This window comes from Orcinus orca, chromosome 19, assembly GCF_937001465.1.
Source record: "Orcinus orca chromosome 19, mOrcOrc1.1, whole genome shotgun sequence".
Lineage (NCBI taxonomy): Eukaryota > Metazoa > Chordata > Mammalia > Artiodactyla > Delphinidae > Orcinus > Orcinus orca.
The window spans coordinates 47,181,458-47,197,078 of NC_064577.1; the positions used below are offsets into that span (position 1 = coordinate 47,181,458).

At 46.1% G+C, this 15,621-nt stretch overlaps 2 protein-coding genes and 1 long non-coding RNA gene across 3 annotated transcripts; 1 reads left to right on the forward strand and 2 right to left on the reverse strand.

Annotated features, from left to right (window-relative positions):
- Positions 1-1,486: 1,486 nt before the first annotated feature.
- Positions 1,487-7,958, reverse strand: LOC101283229 (C-C motif chemokine 3-like). Its single transcript, XM_012533767.3, has 4 exons — positions 7,822-7,958; positions 3,133-3,320; positions 2,378-2,492; positions 1,487-1,982 (listed from the first exon to the last, which is right to left on the reverse strand). The coding sequence occupies exons 1-4, from the start codon at positions 7,941-7,943 to the stop codon at positions 1,892-1,894; spliced, it is 516 nt and encodes a 171-aa protein (XP_012389221.2). The 5' UTR covers positions 7,944-7,958; the 3' UTR covers positions 1,487-1,891.
- On the reverse strand, positions 3,360-5,368 carry LOC125962130 (uncharacterized). Its single transcript, XR_007473578.1, has 2 exons — positions 3,789-5,368; positions 3,360-3,685 (listed from the first exon to the last, which is right to left on the reverse strand). It is a non-coding gene; the product is annotated as an uncharacterized LOC125962130 (long non-coding RNA).
- Positions 7,959-8,110: 152 nt separating the features above from the next.
- On the forward strand, positions 8,111-10,077 carry LOC101283498 (C-C motif chemokine 3-like). The gene is made up of 4 exons (XM_049702525.1): positions 8,111-8,160; positions 8,258-8,336; positions 9,374-9,513; positions 9,882-10,077. The coding sequence occupies exons 1-4, from the start codon at positions 8,111-8,113 to the stop codon at positions 9,970-9,972; spliced, it is 360 nt and encodes a 119-aa protein (XP_049558482.1). The 3' UTR covers positions 9,973-10,077.
- The last annotated feature ends 5,544 nt before the right edge of the window (positions 10,078-15,621 follow it).

Below are 15,621 nucleotides of genomic sequence, written 5' to 3' on the forward strand. Positions count from 1 at the left end.
TCTCTCCTCTCATTTTGAGATTCCAATTAACCAGATGACAGATGCCCTACTCTATCCTCTATGTTCTCTTATCTTCTTTTTTTGTAATTTTTTATTCGTCTGTTTCTCCTTGCTTCACTTTGATATGTTTTAAATTTACCGATATTTCTTCAGTTGGGTTTAATCTGCTCTGAGTTTTTATTTCAGTTTTTGCATTTTTCGGTTCCAGACTTTATTTCTGACTTTTACAAATCTGCAATGATACTCATTATAGTTTCCAGTTCCTTGCCAAAAAGCTCAAGCTTCTTTGTAAGGCATTAGCATTAACATCTGGGATCATGTTTAAAAACATTTTAGAGTTTGAGATTTTCTAAACCACCCAGGTGACTGGAGCTGGCCTCCTGTCTGTTCAAGGGATGGTTCTCTTCTAATTTACTTTTACTCCTAAGCCATCAGCCCAAACAGAGGAAGGTTTCTTACAGTCCCTTCACTTGGGCAAACCTGGACTTTGTTTTCCTCCAGCCTGGCAAGGCTGAGAAATATTCAGCTCACCTTCTTAGCCACCTCTTCTGAATTGCAAACATCCTCAGTCTAGAAGAGGTCTCAGTACCAGGCTCACATCTCTGGATTTCTATCCTCTATGGGGTCTTAAACCAATAATTCCTTACTTCTCATTTGCTGAGGTAGGCTGTCTCTTATTAGAGAATTGTGCATTCCTGGTAACTCTGCTTCAGGTGGAACACTGAGAGACAACTTCCTAGTGTTTAATTAAGAGTGTGGGACTTGCTCTCCTCTGCAGGTTTGACCACAAAGTTACTAGCTGTGTGACCTTGGGAAAGCTCTCTGAAACTCTGTTTTCTCATATGTCAAAGGAAGATAATTAGTATACACAACACAGTGATTTTGAAGAAGAGACAATGCATGTAAATCCCTTAGTACGGTCTGTGGTTTGTAGTAAGTCCTCAAAAACTGTTAGTCTTTATTCTTAAGAAAGCTGAATTTATGAAAATACATAAATATGCATGATCGAATACTTTGCTTTGGTGCAATGTAAGTGATGGATTTCCCTGGTGCATATAAATTTGCATTTGTTTTTAATACTTTTCTTTTCTTTTCTTTTTTTTTTTTTGTGGTACGCTGGCCTCTCACCGCTGTGGCCTCTCCCACCGCGGAGCACAGGCCCCGGACGCGCAGGCCCAGGGGCCACAGCTCATGGGCCCACCCGCTCGGCGGCATATGGGATCCTCCTGGACCGGGGCACGAACCCGCATCCCCCGCATCGGCAGGTGGACTCCCAACCACTGCGCCACCAGGGAAGCCCTTTTCTTCTTTTTTAGTCTATGGGAAATGTTTCCCTGGTATAAAGCCTGGTATTGTTGGGATAACATATCCTCATTCTCTTGCCTTCCCTTTCTACTCAGGTGCCTCTAATCATTCTTTCTTATTCTTTCCAACCAATGAAACTGATTTGTCAGGGGATAAAAAGAATAACCAGTAGTCCAAGATATATTTAGGAAACAAAAAGAATCTTTATTATTCTGACATTTTGAACAGAGTAAAAGGCTCATAAAAACTCAGTAAGCATCTGTTGATGGGTTTGATCCAATGTCTACCCAGATACAGGAGTACCGTCATTCACCATCATCCCAAACATGAGTCAACCACTGTGTGATTGACTGGGAAGGTGCTTGGGAATGAGAGGGTGTCATATGATTTCGCAGAGAAAGCATCAAATGAATAAAATGATATACAGTATTTAACTAGCTTAACTAAATTAAAGAAAGTTTTCAGAATGTGGTTAGTGGAGGGGAGAGGGACTCATAGGAGAGGGAACTTCTGGGGTTGCAGTCCCCTGGTTCAGGTCCCTGCTGCCCAATCTACCCACACCTCTAACAGGCTCCTTCTGGACCACTCAGGGGCTCTTCTCCAGGTCCCTGAAGTATTCCTGGACCCAGTCATCGGTGGGATTGGCACAGATATATAAGCCCTTTCTGGTGAAGAAGCTGTGGAGAGGGCAGAAGTATTATATAGAGAATGAGTAAGGATGTTCTTGACCACCTGTGGCCCTTTCATCTTCATCCCTATGGGATTAATGGAGATAACCTCAGGTCATCTCCTTTCTGCTGTCTCTTTCTCTCCTCTCTTCCCTCTACTTCTGGCCACATCCTCCCTGGCTCTCGGCAGGCCCCATCCCATGTCAGGAAACAGCCCAGTGGCCTCTCTCTCTGTGTCCTGCATACACAGAAAGCCCCCAGAGGGCTGGGCGCCTTCCCAGGATGGCTCCTTATCTACAAGCCGGTACGCTTGAGATCTGCTCCCTGCTCTGACTCCTGTGGATACTCCCCCCGCCTCCACATCCTGTGTCTCCCCAGGGCTGAGCAGGAGGACTGACACTTACATGATACCAGGTCTGGAGCACTGGCTGCTGGTCTTAAAAAAGTTAACCACTTTTCTGCGGGGGATTTTCTGGGAGGTGTAGGTGAAGCAGCAGGTGGGTGCGGTGTAAACCCTACCTGTGGGGAAGCAAGAACAACAGTTACTCAGGAGTACAGGCAAGCCCCAGAGGATCAGGAAGAAGTGGAGAGAGACAGCGTAGCTCAGAGCTGAGGTTTGGGGGTAAAGGAAACCGGAAAGCTTTTGATTCTTTCGTTTGTTTGTTTCTCATTAATTTCCCTCGTCTTGTTTTTGGTCTTGTCACTCCATTTTGGTCTCTATCTTTTTCTACAGGGAACTAAGCCCTGCAGAGGCTACTCCCTCCTCCTAACTCTCTTTGTGGAATTTTTTTCTGATCAATTGAAGGATAAGATGGCTGAGTTAAAGTACGAATGATTTTCACAACTCTTGGGAATCGCTGAATTGGGATTCTGAAACTTATCACCAGGATCTAAATAGACCTGGATTCTACCTCAAGCAAATGTATTAGACTTCAATATTCTCATCTAAAAAGTAGGATAAAACCTCTCCTAACTCCATCCTGAAGCCCAAATCAATAGAAGCTTTCGAACCTTCTTGAAGAAAACAACCATGTCATTTTTGAAACCCCGTTTGAGGTTCTTTAATTTCACATGGGGGTTCTTAGGCCACAGCACTTGGGCTAGATTCAGACCAGAGTGTGGGTAGCAACGATTAAAGGAGGGCAGGTAACAGACTTACTTTTTGCATAGCAGCAGAGGGCCATGGTGCAGAGAAGGACAAAGATGGTAGCCACGATGACCTTCATGATGCGGGACAGGCAGGCAGAAGAGTGTGGACAGAGCTGAGATGGGGCTTGGGAACTCCTTACTGCTGGCCTCCTTCTGGAATGTGAGCTATCTTCGCTCCTTTTAATAGGTGGTCCTGGGCTGCGGGAACATAAAAATCGGAGGTGCCTAAACAAGGAATTTTAAGTGTAGTGGTGTCGTTTGAGTTGTATAACCCAGCGTTGCCTGTGGTTACTAGAGAGGTTTTGGGTGCACCTAGCAATGGTTCAATTGCCAATTTGCTTGTGTGCTTATGAGGAAGTGGTTTCTCCAGATGGGGGACCAGGAGTTGGCATCGCCCAGGGATCAGGCTTAGCTGTTTCCTTTCCACGTGACAGATATCTCTCTGTAGTGAGTGATCACAGCCTTCTTCCATGGAGCAGGATGCTCTGATGGACTCCCACAATTGTCCTAAGTGTAAAAATGCCACTGAGTCTCAAGAAGGATAAGCCAAACTTAAGCGCACCCTAGATGGAAAGAACAGAATTGGAAAGGCTGGAGGTACAAGAACGGTGGAAATAAGGATTAGCTTTCCAGTACTGGTCTATTTGTCAAATACTCACCACATACCTACAATGAAGTCTGGATTTAACGCTGGCTAAGGGTCTAGCCTTAAAAACGTCCATATTATTTGAGCCAGAAATTCTGTTTTTTCAGAACCTATCCTATGGAAATGAACTCACAGAACATGGAAAATTTTAAGGACACTGTTATCTGGTGCAGCTTATCTTTGATCAAATAATTGACACCAAACTAGATATTCTACAGAGCTGGAATGATAAAGTAAACCCACTGATAGACATAATGGTTAATGTTTAAGAGCCTAGTGCCAGCCTCTTAAACAAATAGAATGACATGAAAAGACTTAATTTTTAATATTAAATATTAACAAGCAAGATGCAAAAAAAAAAAATCCTGAGGAGAGGAAGAAAAAACCAGAAAGAAATATGCCTGTCTGCCCCTCACCCCATGGCCCATGGGTTGGCTCTCCTCCACAAGCCCTGCCTGTCTCTAGGAAGGAGGAGTGATACCGATATTATACCAGGGTAGGAAAACTGGCTGTGTGTGTCACCATGACCATGAACAAATTTGTGACAGATCTGGAGAGAAATAAGAGAAGCAGCAGGCACTGAGGTGTCTGCCCTAACCACGAAGAAGTGGCAACCAAGAGCCTGAGAAAAGCCAATCAATTTTTTCTACCCTGGGCGGGGGCCACCTAGAAGTTGGTGGAGATGTCAGGGCTGCAGAGTAGGGCACAAACGAAGCGAGGAAACTAAGCATTTCTTCTTTTCCTTGAATTTTAAAAAATTAATTAATTAATTTATTTTTGGCTGTGTTGGGTCTTTGTTGCTGCTCCCGGGCTTTCTCTAGTTGCGGTGAGAGGGGGCTGCTCTTCGTTGCAGTGTGCAGGGGCTTCTCACTGCGGTGGCTTCTCTTGTTGCAGAGCACGGCTGTAGGCGCACGGGCTTCGGTAGTTGTGGCTCGCAGGCTCCAGAGCACAGGCTCAGTAGTTGTGGCACACAGGCTTAGTTGCTCCGCGGCATGTGGGATCTTCCCGGACCAGGGATCGAACCCCGGTCCCCTGCATTGGCAGGTGGATTCTTAAGCGCTGCGCCACCAGGGAAGTCCCTACCTTGAATTTTTGTTTTGAATCTCTGCCTGTCTTGTTCTCAGTCTCTGGCTCCCTCTTCAGGGAATATAGCTATAGGAACAGTGAGCCCTTGTTCCGTCTCATTCGGGGGAACTTCATCTGGTGCACAGAGGCATTTCCCAGCAAGATACCACCTTCTGTACATCACCCAAAGTGTGGAGCTCCTTGGGAGAGCTGAGGGAATATATCATTTGGCTCATCCTAGGAACCAACTGGACCTGGCATTTGCATCTTGTTAATGGCTGCATTAGACCTCAGTTTTCCCCACTAAAAATGGGTCCTAGTCCTCTTCTGCCTTTTAGATACAGAGGCTAGGAGAACTAAAACTTCTTGGGAAATAGTTCAGAATATTTTGAAAACTTCTGTGAATTCTTTGCTTTCACGTAAGGAATCTCAACCATAGGGCTTAAGTAATATGGTTTAGACATCCATCCAGAGCATTGGGAAACAATTCTAAAAGGGAGAAAAGATGAGGGTGCAGAGAGTCTTGCGATACAGACAAGACTTGTGAGCTGAGGGCCGTGGTGAGGAGATGGTGAACAAGGGCAGCCATGGGGAACTCATCAGTGATGGGCAGGCAGAGGGCAAAGCCAAGATAGGACTGGGCACTTGCTGCTGCCTCCATCCTTCTGGAGTCCATCCTGTATCCTTGTCCCTTTATAGGCAACTCTGAAGCATGAGAAGCTGGAGGCTGGGGATGACCAGATCGGAAGTTGTCGGATGGTGTCGTGTTATGAGTTGCACATGTCGGGGTCTGTGGGGTCACACGGAGGTTCAGGGCATCCGAGATAGAGCTCAGTTGCTCACTTGTTGGGGCTGATTGGCTGGAAATGTTTTGGACAGTGATAGGAGGTGACGTGATGTTAGGGTTAGAGCTATAAGTACATGGAAAGATCTAGAGATTAATGGTTTCACCCACAGAGCAGATCTGATGCTTTGCTACAGCTCTTCTGATCATACAAGGTGACATTTATGGGTAATGCCCCAGCACCGTGAGCACACAAATCGCCATGAAAACCGCACCCTGGGTGGAAAGGGCCATGACATCATGTTGCTCAGAGTGCTTCTAAGGAAGTGATTCACCAAAAACGGGGGAAGACAGGAGTTGTTGTCTCTGGGGGACCAAGCTTAGCTGGTTCTTTCTACCAAGAACAGTTCTTTACGGCCCATACCATTCCCTTTTTCCTTCCTCAGAGCAGACATGTCTAATGTTCTTCACAGGTGTTTTGACCATGACATATCTAATGATGCCACAGAGTCTAAAGTAGCCTGAGCCATGTTTGATCCAGTCCCAGATGGACAGAATGGAATTGGAGAAGCCTGGGCTACAGGCATGACAAGATAGATGAGATCCGCTTTTTAATGACTGTTTCAATCATCAAACATTCACAAGTCCCTACAATGTGTCGTCACTGGGTTTAACAATAGTGTATAGAAATGAACATGCATCAGATATAGGGTGCCTCTATAGATCCGGAGCCTCAATTGTTCTTATTTTTTGACTCAGAAAGTCTACAGCTAGGAAAATATCCTATGGAAAAAAACTTCATTTATGGAGAAAGTTTTATGCATATAGATGTTTGGTGCAGTTTATTTATAGCAATTAAACATTGGAACCAGTCCAAATGTGCTACAATAGTACATGATAATATAAATGCACTAGGCTGATGGTTGAGTAAATCAGGCAGCTCTTAAAAATACTGGAATGATTTGGAAAAGTCTTGTAATGTTAGGTATAAATAAGAAAAATACAAAATTGCATCCACATCATGACTACAGGAATGTCCCTTCCCCTCGCAGACACATAGTAAAAAGAGGTAAAAAAAGCAAGTAAGTAAATGGAACTATCATAAGCCTAGGGGGAAATGCACTTGAAAGAAATAAACCAAATGAATAGTGGTTAGGTTTGGGTAATAGAATTTTTCCTACCTTTAAGCAATGTAATTTTACTCAGATTATGCCTCGGAATACATTTATGCCACAATAAGACAGGAAGAATGTGGACAAAAGCCTCCTACATCCTTACTTGCACTTGTCATGCTTACCCAGCTTTCAGAAATGAAACAAGTTTTTTTTTCTTTTCTGTATTTTATATATAGTTAAAATTAGCTTTTACCACTTTTGAGGGGCATCTACAGTTAACATTACAAGTTATGCAAAAAAACCCCAATTTGAATTAAAAACACTAGCAACACTGCTTTTTCTCTACTCCTGTGAGACTCCCTCCTATGCCTGTGGTTGAGACTTTTTGTGAAGATGTGATACCTGAGCAGCAGCCACCATTTCATCACCATGAGGTAACAAGCCCAAAGAAGAAAAGCCAATGAAATGATGGGGGAAGGGGATATGTTTAAGAAGGGAGTCCTTGATGACATTATTGAGCTGCCAGGCAAACCCTGGAAATGCCAGCTTGACTTTACAATAAGGAAACAGGAAATGTTCTAGGATTTTTAAATAACGAGGACTTCCTTTTAAAATTTCTTTACTTTCACAGTTTCTAAGGGCGAATTATTATTGCAAGAGGTGAATACACCATCACGTATTTAACTGTAGCTCATCTTTCAATTGTTATAAATAAGCTGTGACAAACACCATGATGGCTACGATGTCATCTCTGTGTTTATTTCCATAGGATAGATCCCTGACAGAGAGCTCTGCTGTTCAAAGGGTAACAACATTTTAAGGCTCGTCATATTAGCTCCCAGTAAGCCCAGTTAAGCCAGGGACCAGCTGTTCTGTGTCCGTCTCAGCCTGTTGATGGTGATGCTACAGTTCAGCATGCCCTGCAGGATCTCACCTGGGCTGTACTCCTTGTGGGAGCCCCACAGACATTTCCCTGACCAGAGCCAATGTTGAGGCTGGACCAGCCACTGTGGTTCTTATTATGACTGCAAGACACACCTCAGCAACAAACATCAGGGGACTTTGAAAAGACAAGAATTGTTACTCACCCGGTCCTGGAAGGTACACGGCACTGCTGGGGCCACACGGCGAGGTTGCCAGTAGAGAAAAAGCGAGCTCAGACCTGGGGTTCTGCCTTTATTGGGGCGAGGGTGGGGTGCCCAGGGTTTCATGTGTTCACTCTTTATTGGTGAATTTAAAGCATAAAAGAGGAAATTAAACAGGGAAGGGAAAAGTGGGGTCACTCAAGGGGTCAGTTATGTAGGTCACCCAGAACTTTCTAAAAGGGGAACTTCATGGGTAGGGCAGCCTGGCCCTTTATCTAGTTGTGTATTGGGCAATGTGCTTACTCGAGATAGATTTCTTTGATATGGATGCCTCAGCAGTCAGGTAGAATGTTTGAGGAGTGAGCCAGAGTCTGAAAGGCCAGCCTCAATCTGGCCCCTTCTGTAGCTGAGGCTTCTCCAGTTCTGCTGTCTCCATCCAGGCTATGGTTTCCCCTTGGGGTGTGCTTCTTAAGACTCCGTGGCATTATCATCTACATCACAGCTGTGCCGTCAGCTGGGGTGAGTACCAGAAGGTTCAGCCCTGTGGGAGAGATGCTTGGTCTACAGATCTGCTCTCATGAGAAGGCACCACCTACCCTGGTCACAGGGCCACACCAACCTCTCACCTCCTCTCACTGTGGAAACCATTTCCCCATCAAGTAAGCAACACAAGCATTCTTGCAAACAGCCTGAGCCTTTGTGGCAACCCAAAGCTTTCCTGGCTTGTGCAATTCGCTGCATGATCCCAACACAGTGATAAAAAATTTCCTCCTTGGTCTACCCAAGTTTCCATCTTTGAATGCCCCAAGGCTGCCTATAACGAGGGGACATGGCTTAGACCCCAGAAGGAGGCTGCAGCTTCGAGTCGCCAAGTCCCAACTCTTCTTGGCCACCACTTGGGCTCTCACTCGGCTGTCAAGCATCATGGAGGTCCCCGGGGCCACCCTGGCTGTCCCGCTCCTCTCCGCAGCCCCCCGTGAGTCTGTCCTCCCTTTCTTTTGCGCTGTCCCCTGCCGCCCCCTCTCCCCACTCTCTGGCCACGGCTTGGGCCACAGTGCCAAAATCTTGTGCCCGAGCCCTGTAAGTAGACGACTTCAGAGAGATTTCAGACACTGTTTCCTGAGCAGAATTCCCCTTCTCAAGGGGTTTTAGCAATTCTAATCTCCGGCTCTGGGAGAGAGTGGGAGGGATTCCTGGGAAAATGAGACCCAGATGGGATTCTGACAAGAGGTGGAACCTGTGTCGAGCTGGCTCCCAGTGGTGTGGCCTTCACTCTCCTTAAGAATCCACTTGAGACTCCCCAGTGAGAGATAGAAAAAGAACTAGTTTGTTCAGAAAACTAAATCCTCCATAGAGAGGCACAGAGACTCCAAACCAAGACAGACAACCCCGAAAGAGAGACACAGAAATAAAAATGTCGAAGGAAAGAGGAAATGCCAACTTCCTCCTGGATCCCCCCCGCCCATCATCCTCCCCTCCGGCAGCACTGTCTCCTTCAGGTCCGCCTGACCCTCCAGCTGCAGCTGGTTCACCTTTTCCTCTGAACAAGGACTTAGGATCAATCTGTCCTGTTTCTCACGGTTGGTGCCAACACCCCGACCGCCTGCTGCTTCTCCTACATCTCCTGGCAGATCCCGTGTAAATTCATGGATGACTATTATGAGACCAGCCGCCAGTGCTCAAAGCCCAGTGTCATGTAAGGGCCAGTTTCCTTGCCCACCCTGGGGAAGCAGACTGGGGGTCTGGCCTGAGGCACCTCCTCAGAGCTCAGGACACCAGGAGAGGCCACTGCCGTGTTTTCTGACCTGCTCTGGGGCCTGCAGAGAGTCCTGGAGGGTCTGCCCACCGGGCAGAGGGAAGAGTGACAGCAGGAAGTTGGCTTTCCCAAGGGACCCCCATATGAGACACAGGGATGGTCTGTAAACCCCAAGAATAAGGACATGATATAAAGCATGTGGATAGGCTCTGAGAGGTCTGGGGCAGAGAAGGAGGGAGGGGTCACAGTGGTCCCAGGATTCCCCTGTGGGATTCCTCAGTGTGTAATCCTTCCACTCCTCTCCACAGCTTCCAAACCAAAAGAGGCCAGGAGGTCTGTGCCGACCCCAATGAGGACAGAGTCCAGGAATACATCACTGACCTGGAGCTGAGTGCCTGAGTGGCCTGGGAGCTGCAGGGAAGGTGTTACATCTATGGTAGATGGGGGAGCAGGACAGTAACCCTGGGACTCCAAAAGGCACCTCTTCTGTGGGTCACATCCCCGCCCCCAGCCACACTCTGGGGCCCTCCTTAACTTTGATGTATCTTATTTAACTTTTGTCATTTATTTCCACTGTTGAAGTGGGTGATGTAATGAATATTTGCTCTGACACCGCATGTCATCCTCTTCACCATCCATCCCTCCTCCTTCCTCTTCAGTTCTCCTCACTCTCGATATGTGGACCAATCAGTGTGATTAGCGCTCTCTTGGCAGAAATGGCATCACACACAACAAACAACACATGCTGATTGAGTGCTTTTGCCCGGCACCATGATTCAAAATATCGAAGGCTCTTATATAAAAGGTAACCCAGCATTTTCCTTGTACTGACTCTCTTGATTTTGTTTTCCCAACTAACCTGAATCACAGGTTGAGAGGAATACTGGGGGAAGAAGTAGGGAAATATGAAAACGGGCAGAAAGCAATGAGAAAGGGATAAAAGTACTAGTAGAGGGACACCAGACATCTCCCTGGAGATACTTTCCTGGAAAGTTGAAACTGACATATTACTTTGTAACCAAATCACAATGGATATGGTCTAGGAAAATTTCCTAGTTAAATGAATACCATGGTGATGCGAATGTGTGCACACAAGTTCCTTTTCATAAATGATTTCCTCAGAATGATGGCTAACACTTGTTGAGGGCTTACCAAGTGTTGGGTTCTTCGCTAAATGCATACATTAGTGCTGTGCTAAGTGCTCACATTAGTGACAGTCTAGCCACTCCTGCCTGCAGTCTGTCAAGGATACCCTACCCCCCAGTTGCCTGAGAGCCTTGGTCACCTTCTCTGTTGTTCTGCACTTTGCTTTCTCCGGGAATGTTCTCCATAGCCACACCTGAGCTGAGGCTTGGGGGCCAGAGTGGCCAGAGTTAAATATAAATACAGGATGAAGAATTCTTCACTATAAGGATGTCCCATGCAATAGATGGGACATACTTATACAAAAAGTATTTGTCGTGTATCTGCAATTCAATTTTAACTGGGAATCCTGTATTTCATCTGGTAACCCTACTTGGGGTGCATACCTGTCATAATGGCTGCCTAGTTCCTGCTGGAGATGGGTGCTATAGGATTGACTTGAGGGAAGAGCAGTGCTTTTCAACCTTGAATTCACATAGAATTACTTGCAGGAGCTTTTTAAAAAACTCCATTGCCTGGAGAGCACCTCCAAAGTTATGGGTTTAATGAGATTTAGGTGGGAACTGGGCAGCAGTAATTTTAAAATGTTAATGCACAGGTAGTTTGAGAACCAATGTTGGGGTGTAGTCCTTGTCTGTTTTTGGCTGGTCTTGGGGTTTCAGAGGCAATACAGCTCCTTTCCCATTTTTCAAAGTTCTGATATGTTTTTGGTCAATTCCACTGGATGGTTAATTAGCAGAAAATCCGTCAGCTACTGTTACTTTTAGAACGGGGTTTTGGAACTCCTCTCTCATAGCACAGTACTGGGAGCTCTGGGCGTCCCCTTTACCGTCACACCCCTCTCTCCCATGTCACTGGCTGCTATCTCCCCATGGCCCTCTGCTGATGAAACGATGCCACAGGCATGGAGGTTTCCTTAATTAGCTCCAAGTATGTTGCCGCAGTTGTTGCCTCCAACTGCATCCCAGTTGCCTGCGTCTTCACAGAGAACATGATGGTTCATTTTGTCCACAAGATAAGTATTTAAAGGAGGGGTCTGAGAACGGGATGAATCAGGCTGTATATGGACCCCACTTTTTTGTCCTCTCTATTCTCTCATCTTCCCATTTCTTCTTATACTAACATTAGCTTGGAGGAGAGAATTCTGCTTTTCCAGATGACTGATTCTCAATCGGCTTGATTTGCAGGCAGCAAGCAGAAAGGGTTTCTCTTAAGCAAACTATACTTTTTTCCTTCTCTGCTATTGGAGAAGCCAGTTTCAAAGTGAGCTAATCTCTTTCTTAGTGGGCTTTGCTCATGTATGCAAGAAGTAATCAGTCTTCAACATCCTGAATTTGGCTTTTGGATGCAACCTTGGTAGGCAGATGAGCTTGGTGAGAATATATGAGGCCATGGGGGTGACCCGCTGTTGTGCTGACTAGAGGTATCCTTACTGATTTTGCATTCAGCTCCTGCCCTCAGCCAATTCCACTTTGGGGGTCTGATGTCTGCAACACTGCAGTCTGTGTCACTTAGGGATGTTTTGAGTTACTGTATCAGAAGAGCTGGCTCAATCTGACTTAACCGATAAAGGAAACTTGTTAGTTCACTTAACTGAAGCTTCAGGAAGTATTGATTGACTACCTTCAGGCAAAGCTTGATCCAGTGGTCCTTAAAGTATCACCATAAACCATATTTCTTTCTGAATTTCTTTTTTTTTAAATAGATTTTATTTATTTATTTATTTATTTATTTCTTTACTGGCTGTGTTGGGTCTTTATCGCTGCACGCGGGCTTTCTCTAGTTGCGGTGAGCGGGGGCTACTCTTCTTTGCGGTGCGTGGGCTTCTGATTGCGGTGGCTTCTCTTGTCGCGGAGCACAGGCTTTAGGTGTGCAGGCTTCAGTAGTTGTGGCACACGGGCTCAGTAGTTGTGGCTCGCGGGCTCTAGAGCGCAGGCTCAGTAGTTATGGCGCAGGGGCTTAGTTGCTCCGCGGCATGTGGGATCTTCCCGGACCAGGGCTGGAACCCGTGTCCCCTGCATCGGCAGGCGGATTCTTAACCACTGCGCCACCAGGGAAGCCCTCTTTCTGAATTTCTGATCTCCCTTTCATTTGAGAGCTTCATCCTAGGACCTCAACTGTAAAGAGAGTCATTTTGCTTGCAGGCACTTCCAGATGTTATGAGTTCCCCCCACCCCTCAAGATCCCTTCACTGCGTTTCAAGAGGAGAATGACCTCTCTTCACACAGGTGGAACCCGCTAGGCGGTCCGCTCTCTTTCTTCTTCCTATAGATATAGAATGTGCTTGTTGACTTCCTGAGCCAGACTGAGTGGGAGAGAAGAAAATGAGCTAAGGGGCAGGGCAGAGAAAGGAGTGAGTTTCCTCTTGGTCCAGCGACCCTGTGGAAGGTTCTGGAGCCTGAGCCTTCTTCTCAACGACACAGCACAGATTGGGGAATCATATATCCCACCTTTTCTGGGGAAGACCCCGTTGATGCTGGTTGTGCCAGCATAATTACTAATAGTATCCTCTTTGACTCTCAGAACGGTCATCCTACCAATAGGAGGTCTAAGTCTTGAAAGGTCTCTAACGGCAGGAGCTCAGGGTTGATGTCCACAAAGGTCCCTGGCTGAGTGGGCAAAGGATGCTGAAGTCCAGTCTGCACGTCACCTGTAAACTCTTACACCCAACGCAGGGCCAGGTGTGCTCCAAGAGGGAGACTTTTCTTAACATGCTCAGGCTAGCGAAGGCCCAGGTGTGCTGCCAGTGGTGTGGACTGAGGGAGAGATGAAGGATGCGGGCAGGAGTGGGATGTCAACATCAGGGAACTATGCAGAGAGAGGACCCACAGAAACCCCTTCTGTGCAAAGAAATGCATCTGCTGCCCAAAAGAGCATCAGTGGCTTATTGGTATTAAAAAGAGAAGCAGAGATAACAGACAGAAGGGAAAAGGGACTACATCTGTTAAGTTTTCTATTTACTCCAGTATCACCCCACATAGACCACCCACCTCGCCACCATACCAGAAGAATTAGGCCTTTAAAAGAGAGGAGGGGAAGGGATCCAGGACCAAACTAAAGCCTCATCTCACTCCAACTCCTCTGAGCCCAAGTTGCACCAATGGGAGGTGTGGAGGTGGGGAGAAGTGGAGATGAGATCAAATTTGAGATTGAAGTTTTAAACTGAAAGAATTTTAATTACTGAATGTGGCCAGAAAGTTATGGGATCTGCCCCAAAATGTTGTTAAGGTGGAACCAGCAGTGGGAGAAAAGTTCAGCATTTTATGTTTATTTTCTGTAAGAGTCAGGATAGGACAGGCTGTAGTTCTGTAATGAACAACCCCCCAGTACATTAACAAAATAAAAGTTTCTCACTTGCACAAGATCTGATGTAGGTTGGATCATTGGTTCTCAAAATTTAGTGTGCTCCAGAATCACCTGGAGGGCCTGTCTAAGCCCAAGAGGCTCTAATTCTATATGTCTGGGGTATGGCTCAGCTCTGCTTTTCTATTGGGCTTTCAGGTGATGCTGCTGCCGCTGGCCCATGAACTGTACTTTGAGTTGTACTGATCTCAGAGCAGCTTGCCTGGTGACTCAGGAATCTAGGCTGCTTCCATCCCGTAGCTATAGCTTCTGGAATGAGAGAGAAGGAGACAGAAAAGGCGTACTGCTTTTAACTGTTCTGGCCCAGAAGTGACACACGTCACTTCTGCTTACAGACCATTGAGCAGAATTAGTCACAAGAGACCAACCCAGCTGCAACGTAGGGAAACATATGGACTATTTAGGGAGCACTGTCTCTGCCACTTACTCTCAAACAAAAGGGTAACCAAGGAAAGAGGTCGGACCAATGTGAACTTTTTTTTTTGGCCGCGCATGCAGATTGCGGGATCTTAGTTCCTCCACCAGGGATTGAACCCGTGCCCTCAGCAGTGAAAGCACCAAGTCCTAACCACTGGACCGCCAGGGAATTCCTGACCAATGTGAACTTGTAGTCTATGAGAGTATTTTGCTTTTTCTTTTCCTTCCCCCCCTTATTACTAAAAGATGACTGTCAGTTTAGTGCTCATCCTACATATGAGGTATTCATGCAATATTCGTGCTGTCAAGATGTGGACTAAACCCTAGATCTATCGGGAAACATTTCAATGCTCATAGGCCAATAGTGTAAGTCGTCAGATGTTGAGAGTCCACAGAAGCAAGGAGGAGACTCCATGGCTTCAACAAGAGCAGAGGTTCCTCCTGTGATCACTCCTAATAATGCCCACACACTTGTCATGGGTGGTTTGCTATGTTTTTGGGCAGAAGGGAGAATATCTCAGGATGGGAAAGGATTATAAAATGTTGCATGGGAGGAGCTCTGTGTGCAGGTACGTGTGCGTGTGCGTGTGGAGAGAGAGAGAGAGAGAGAGAGAGAGAGAGAGAATCCTGAGTCAAAATGTACCCCTTGGAGCTAGACAGGATATGTTTGTTACCTTGATCTCTTGATACAATGGACAGCATGACATTAACCAACATTCCAAAGTTTTCTGAGCCGCACTGAAGTCTCAAAGGCTCATCCCTTCAATGGTGGATCTAGATCTTGAGCAGGGGATTCAAATATCTGGGATACCACATATAGCTGGGGGTGGGCTGTGGGAGGATGAGATGAGGACAAAGAGAGCTAAGAAGGGGCAAGTTTTTGGAGTAAGACCCCAACTAAAAAAGTCTTGTCTCTTAAATGAAAAATTTCACACACTCATATGTATGAAAATCAAAGGACAAAGAGTGGAAAATGAAAAGTGGAGCTCTCCATTTCTTAAAAATTGTGTTTCCCAGAGGAAATCACATTTAACAGGTTGAGAGGTATCACATCACATGTCCTTCTTATGTTTATGTAAATATATAGAGCTTTTACCAAAGCAAGCATTATTACATGTAGTTCTG

What these genes read in the sequence shown, in the direction of transcription:
- LOC101283498 (XM_049702525.1), top strand. Translation starts at nt 8,111, where the DNA reads ATGTGCTTACTCGAGATAGATTTCTTTGATATGGATGCCTCAGCAGTC. An exon ending in ATGGATGCCTCAGCAGTCAG is followed by an intron (nt 8,161 to 8,257) that starts GTAGAATGTTTG and finishes GTCTCCATCCAG; the next exon opens with GCTATGGTTTCCCCTTGGGG. An exon ending in TGCTCAAAGCCCAGTGTCAT is followed by an intron (nt 9,514 to 9,881) that starts GTAAGGGCCAGT and finishes TCCTCTCCACAG; the next exon opens with CTTCCAAACCAAAAGAGGCC.
- LOC101283229 (XM_012533767.3), bottom strand. Translation starts at nt 7,943, where the DNA reads ATGAAACCCTGGGCACCCCACCCTCGCCCCAATAAAGGCAGAACCCCA. An exon ending in CCGTGTACCTTCCAGGACCG is followed by an intron (nt 3,321 to 7,821) that starts GGTGAGTAACAA and finishes ATGTTCCCGCAG; the next exon opens with CCCAGGACCACCTATTAAAA. An exon ending in TGCTCCAGACCTGGTATCAT is followed by an intron (nt 1,983 to 2,377) that starts GTAAGTGTCAGT and finishes CCCTCTCCACAG; the next exon opens with CTTCTTCACCAGAAAGGGCT.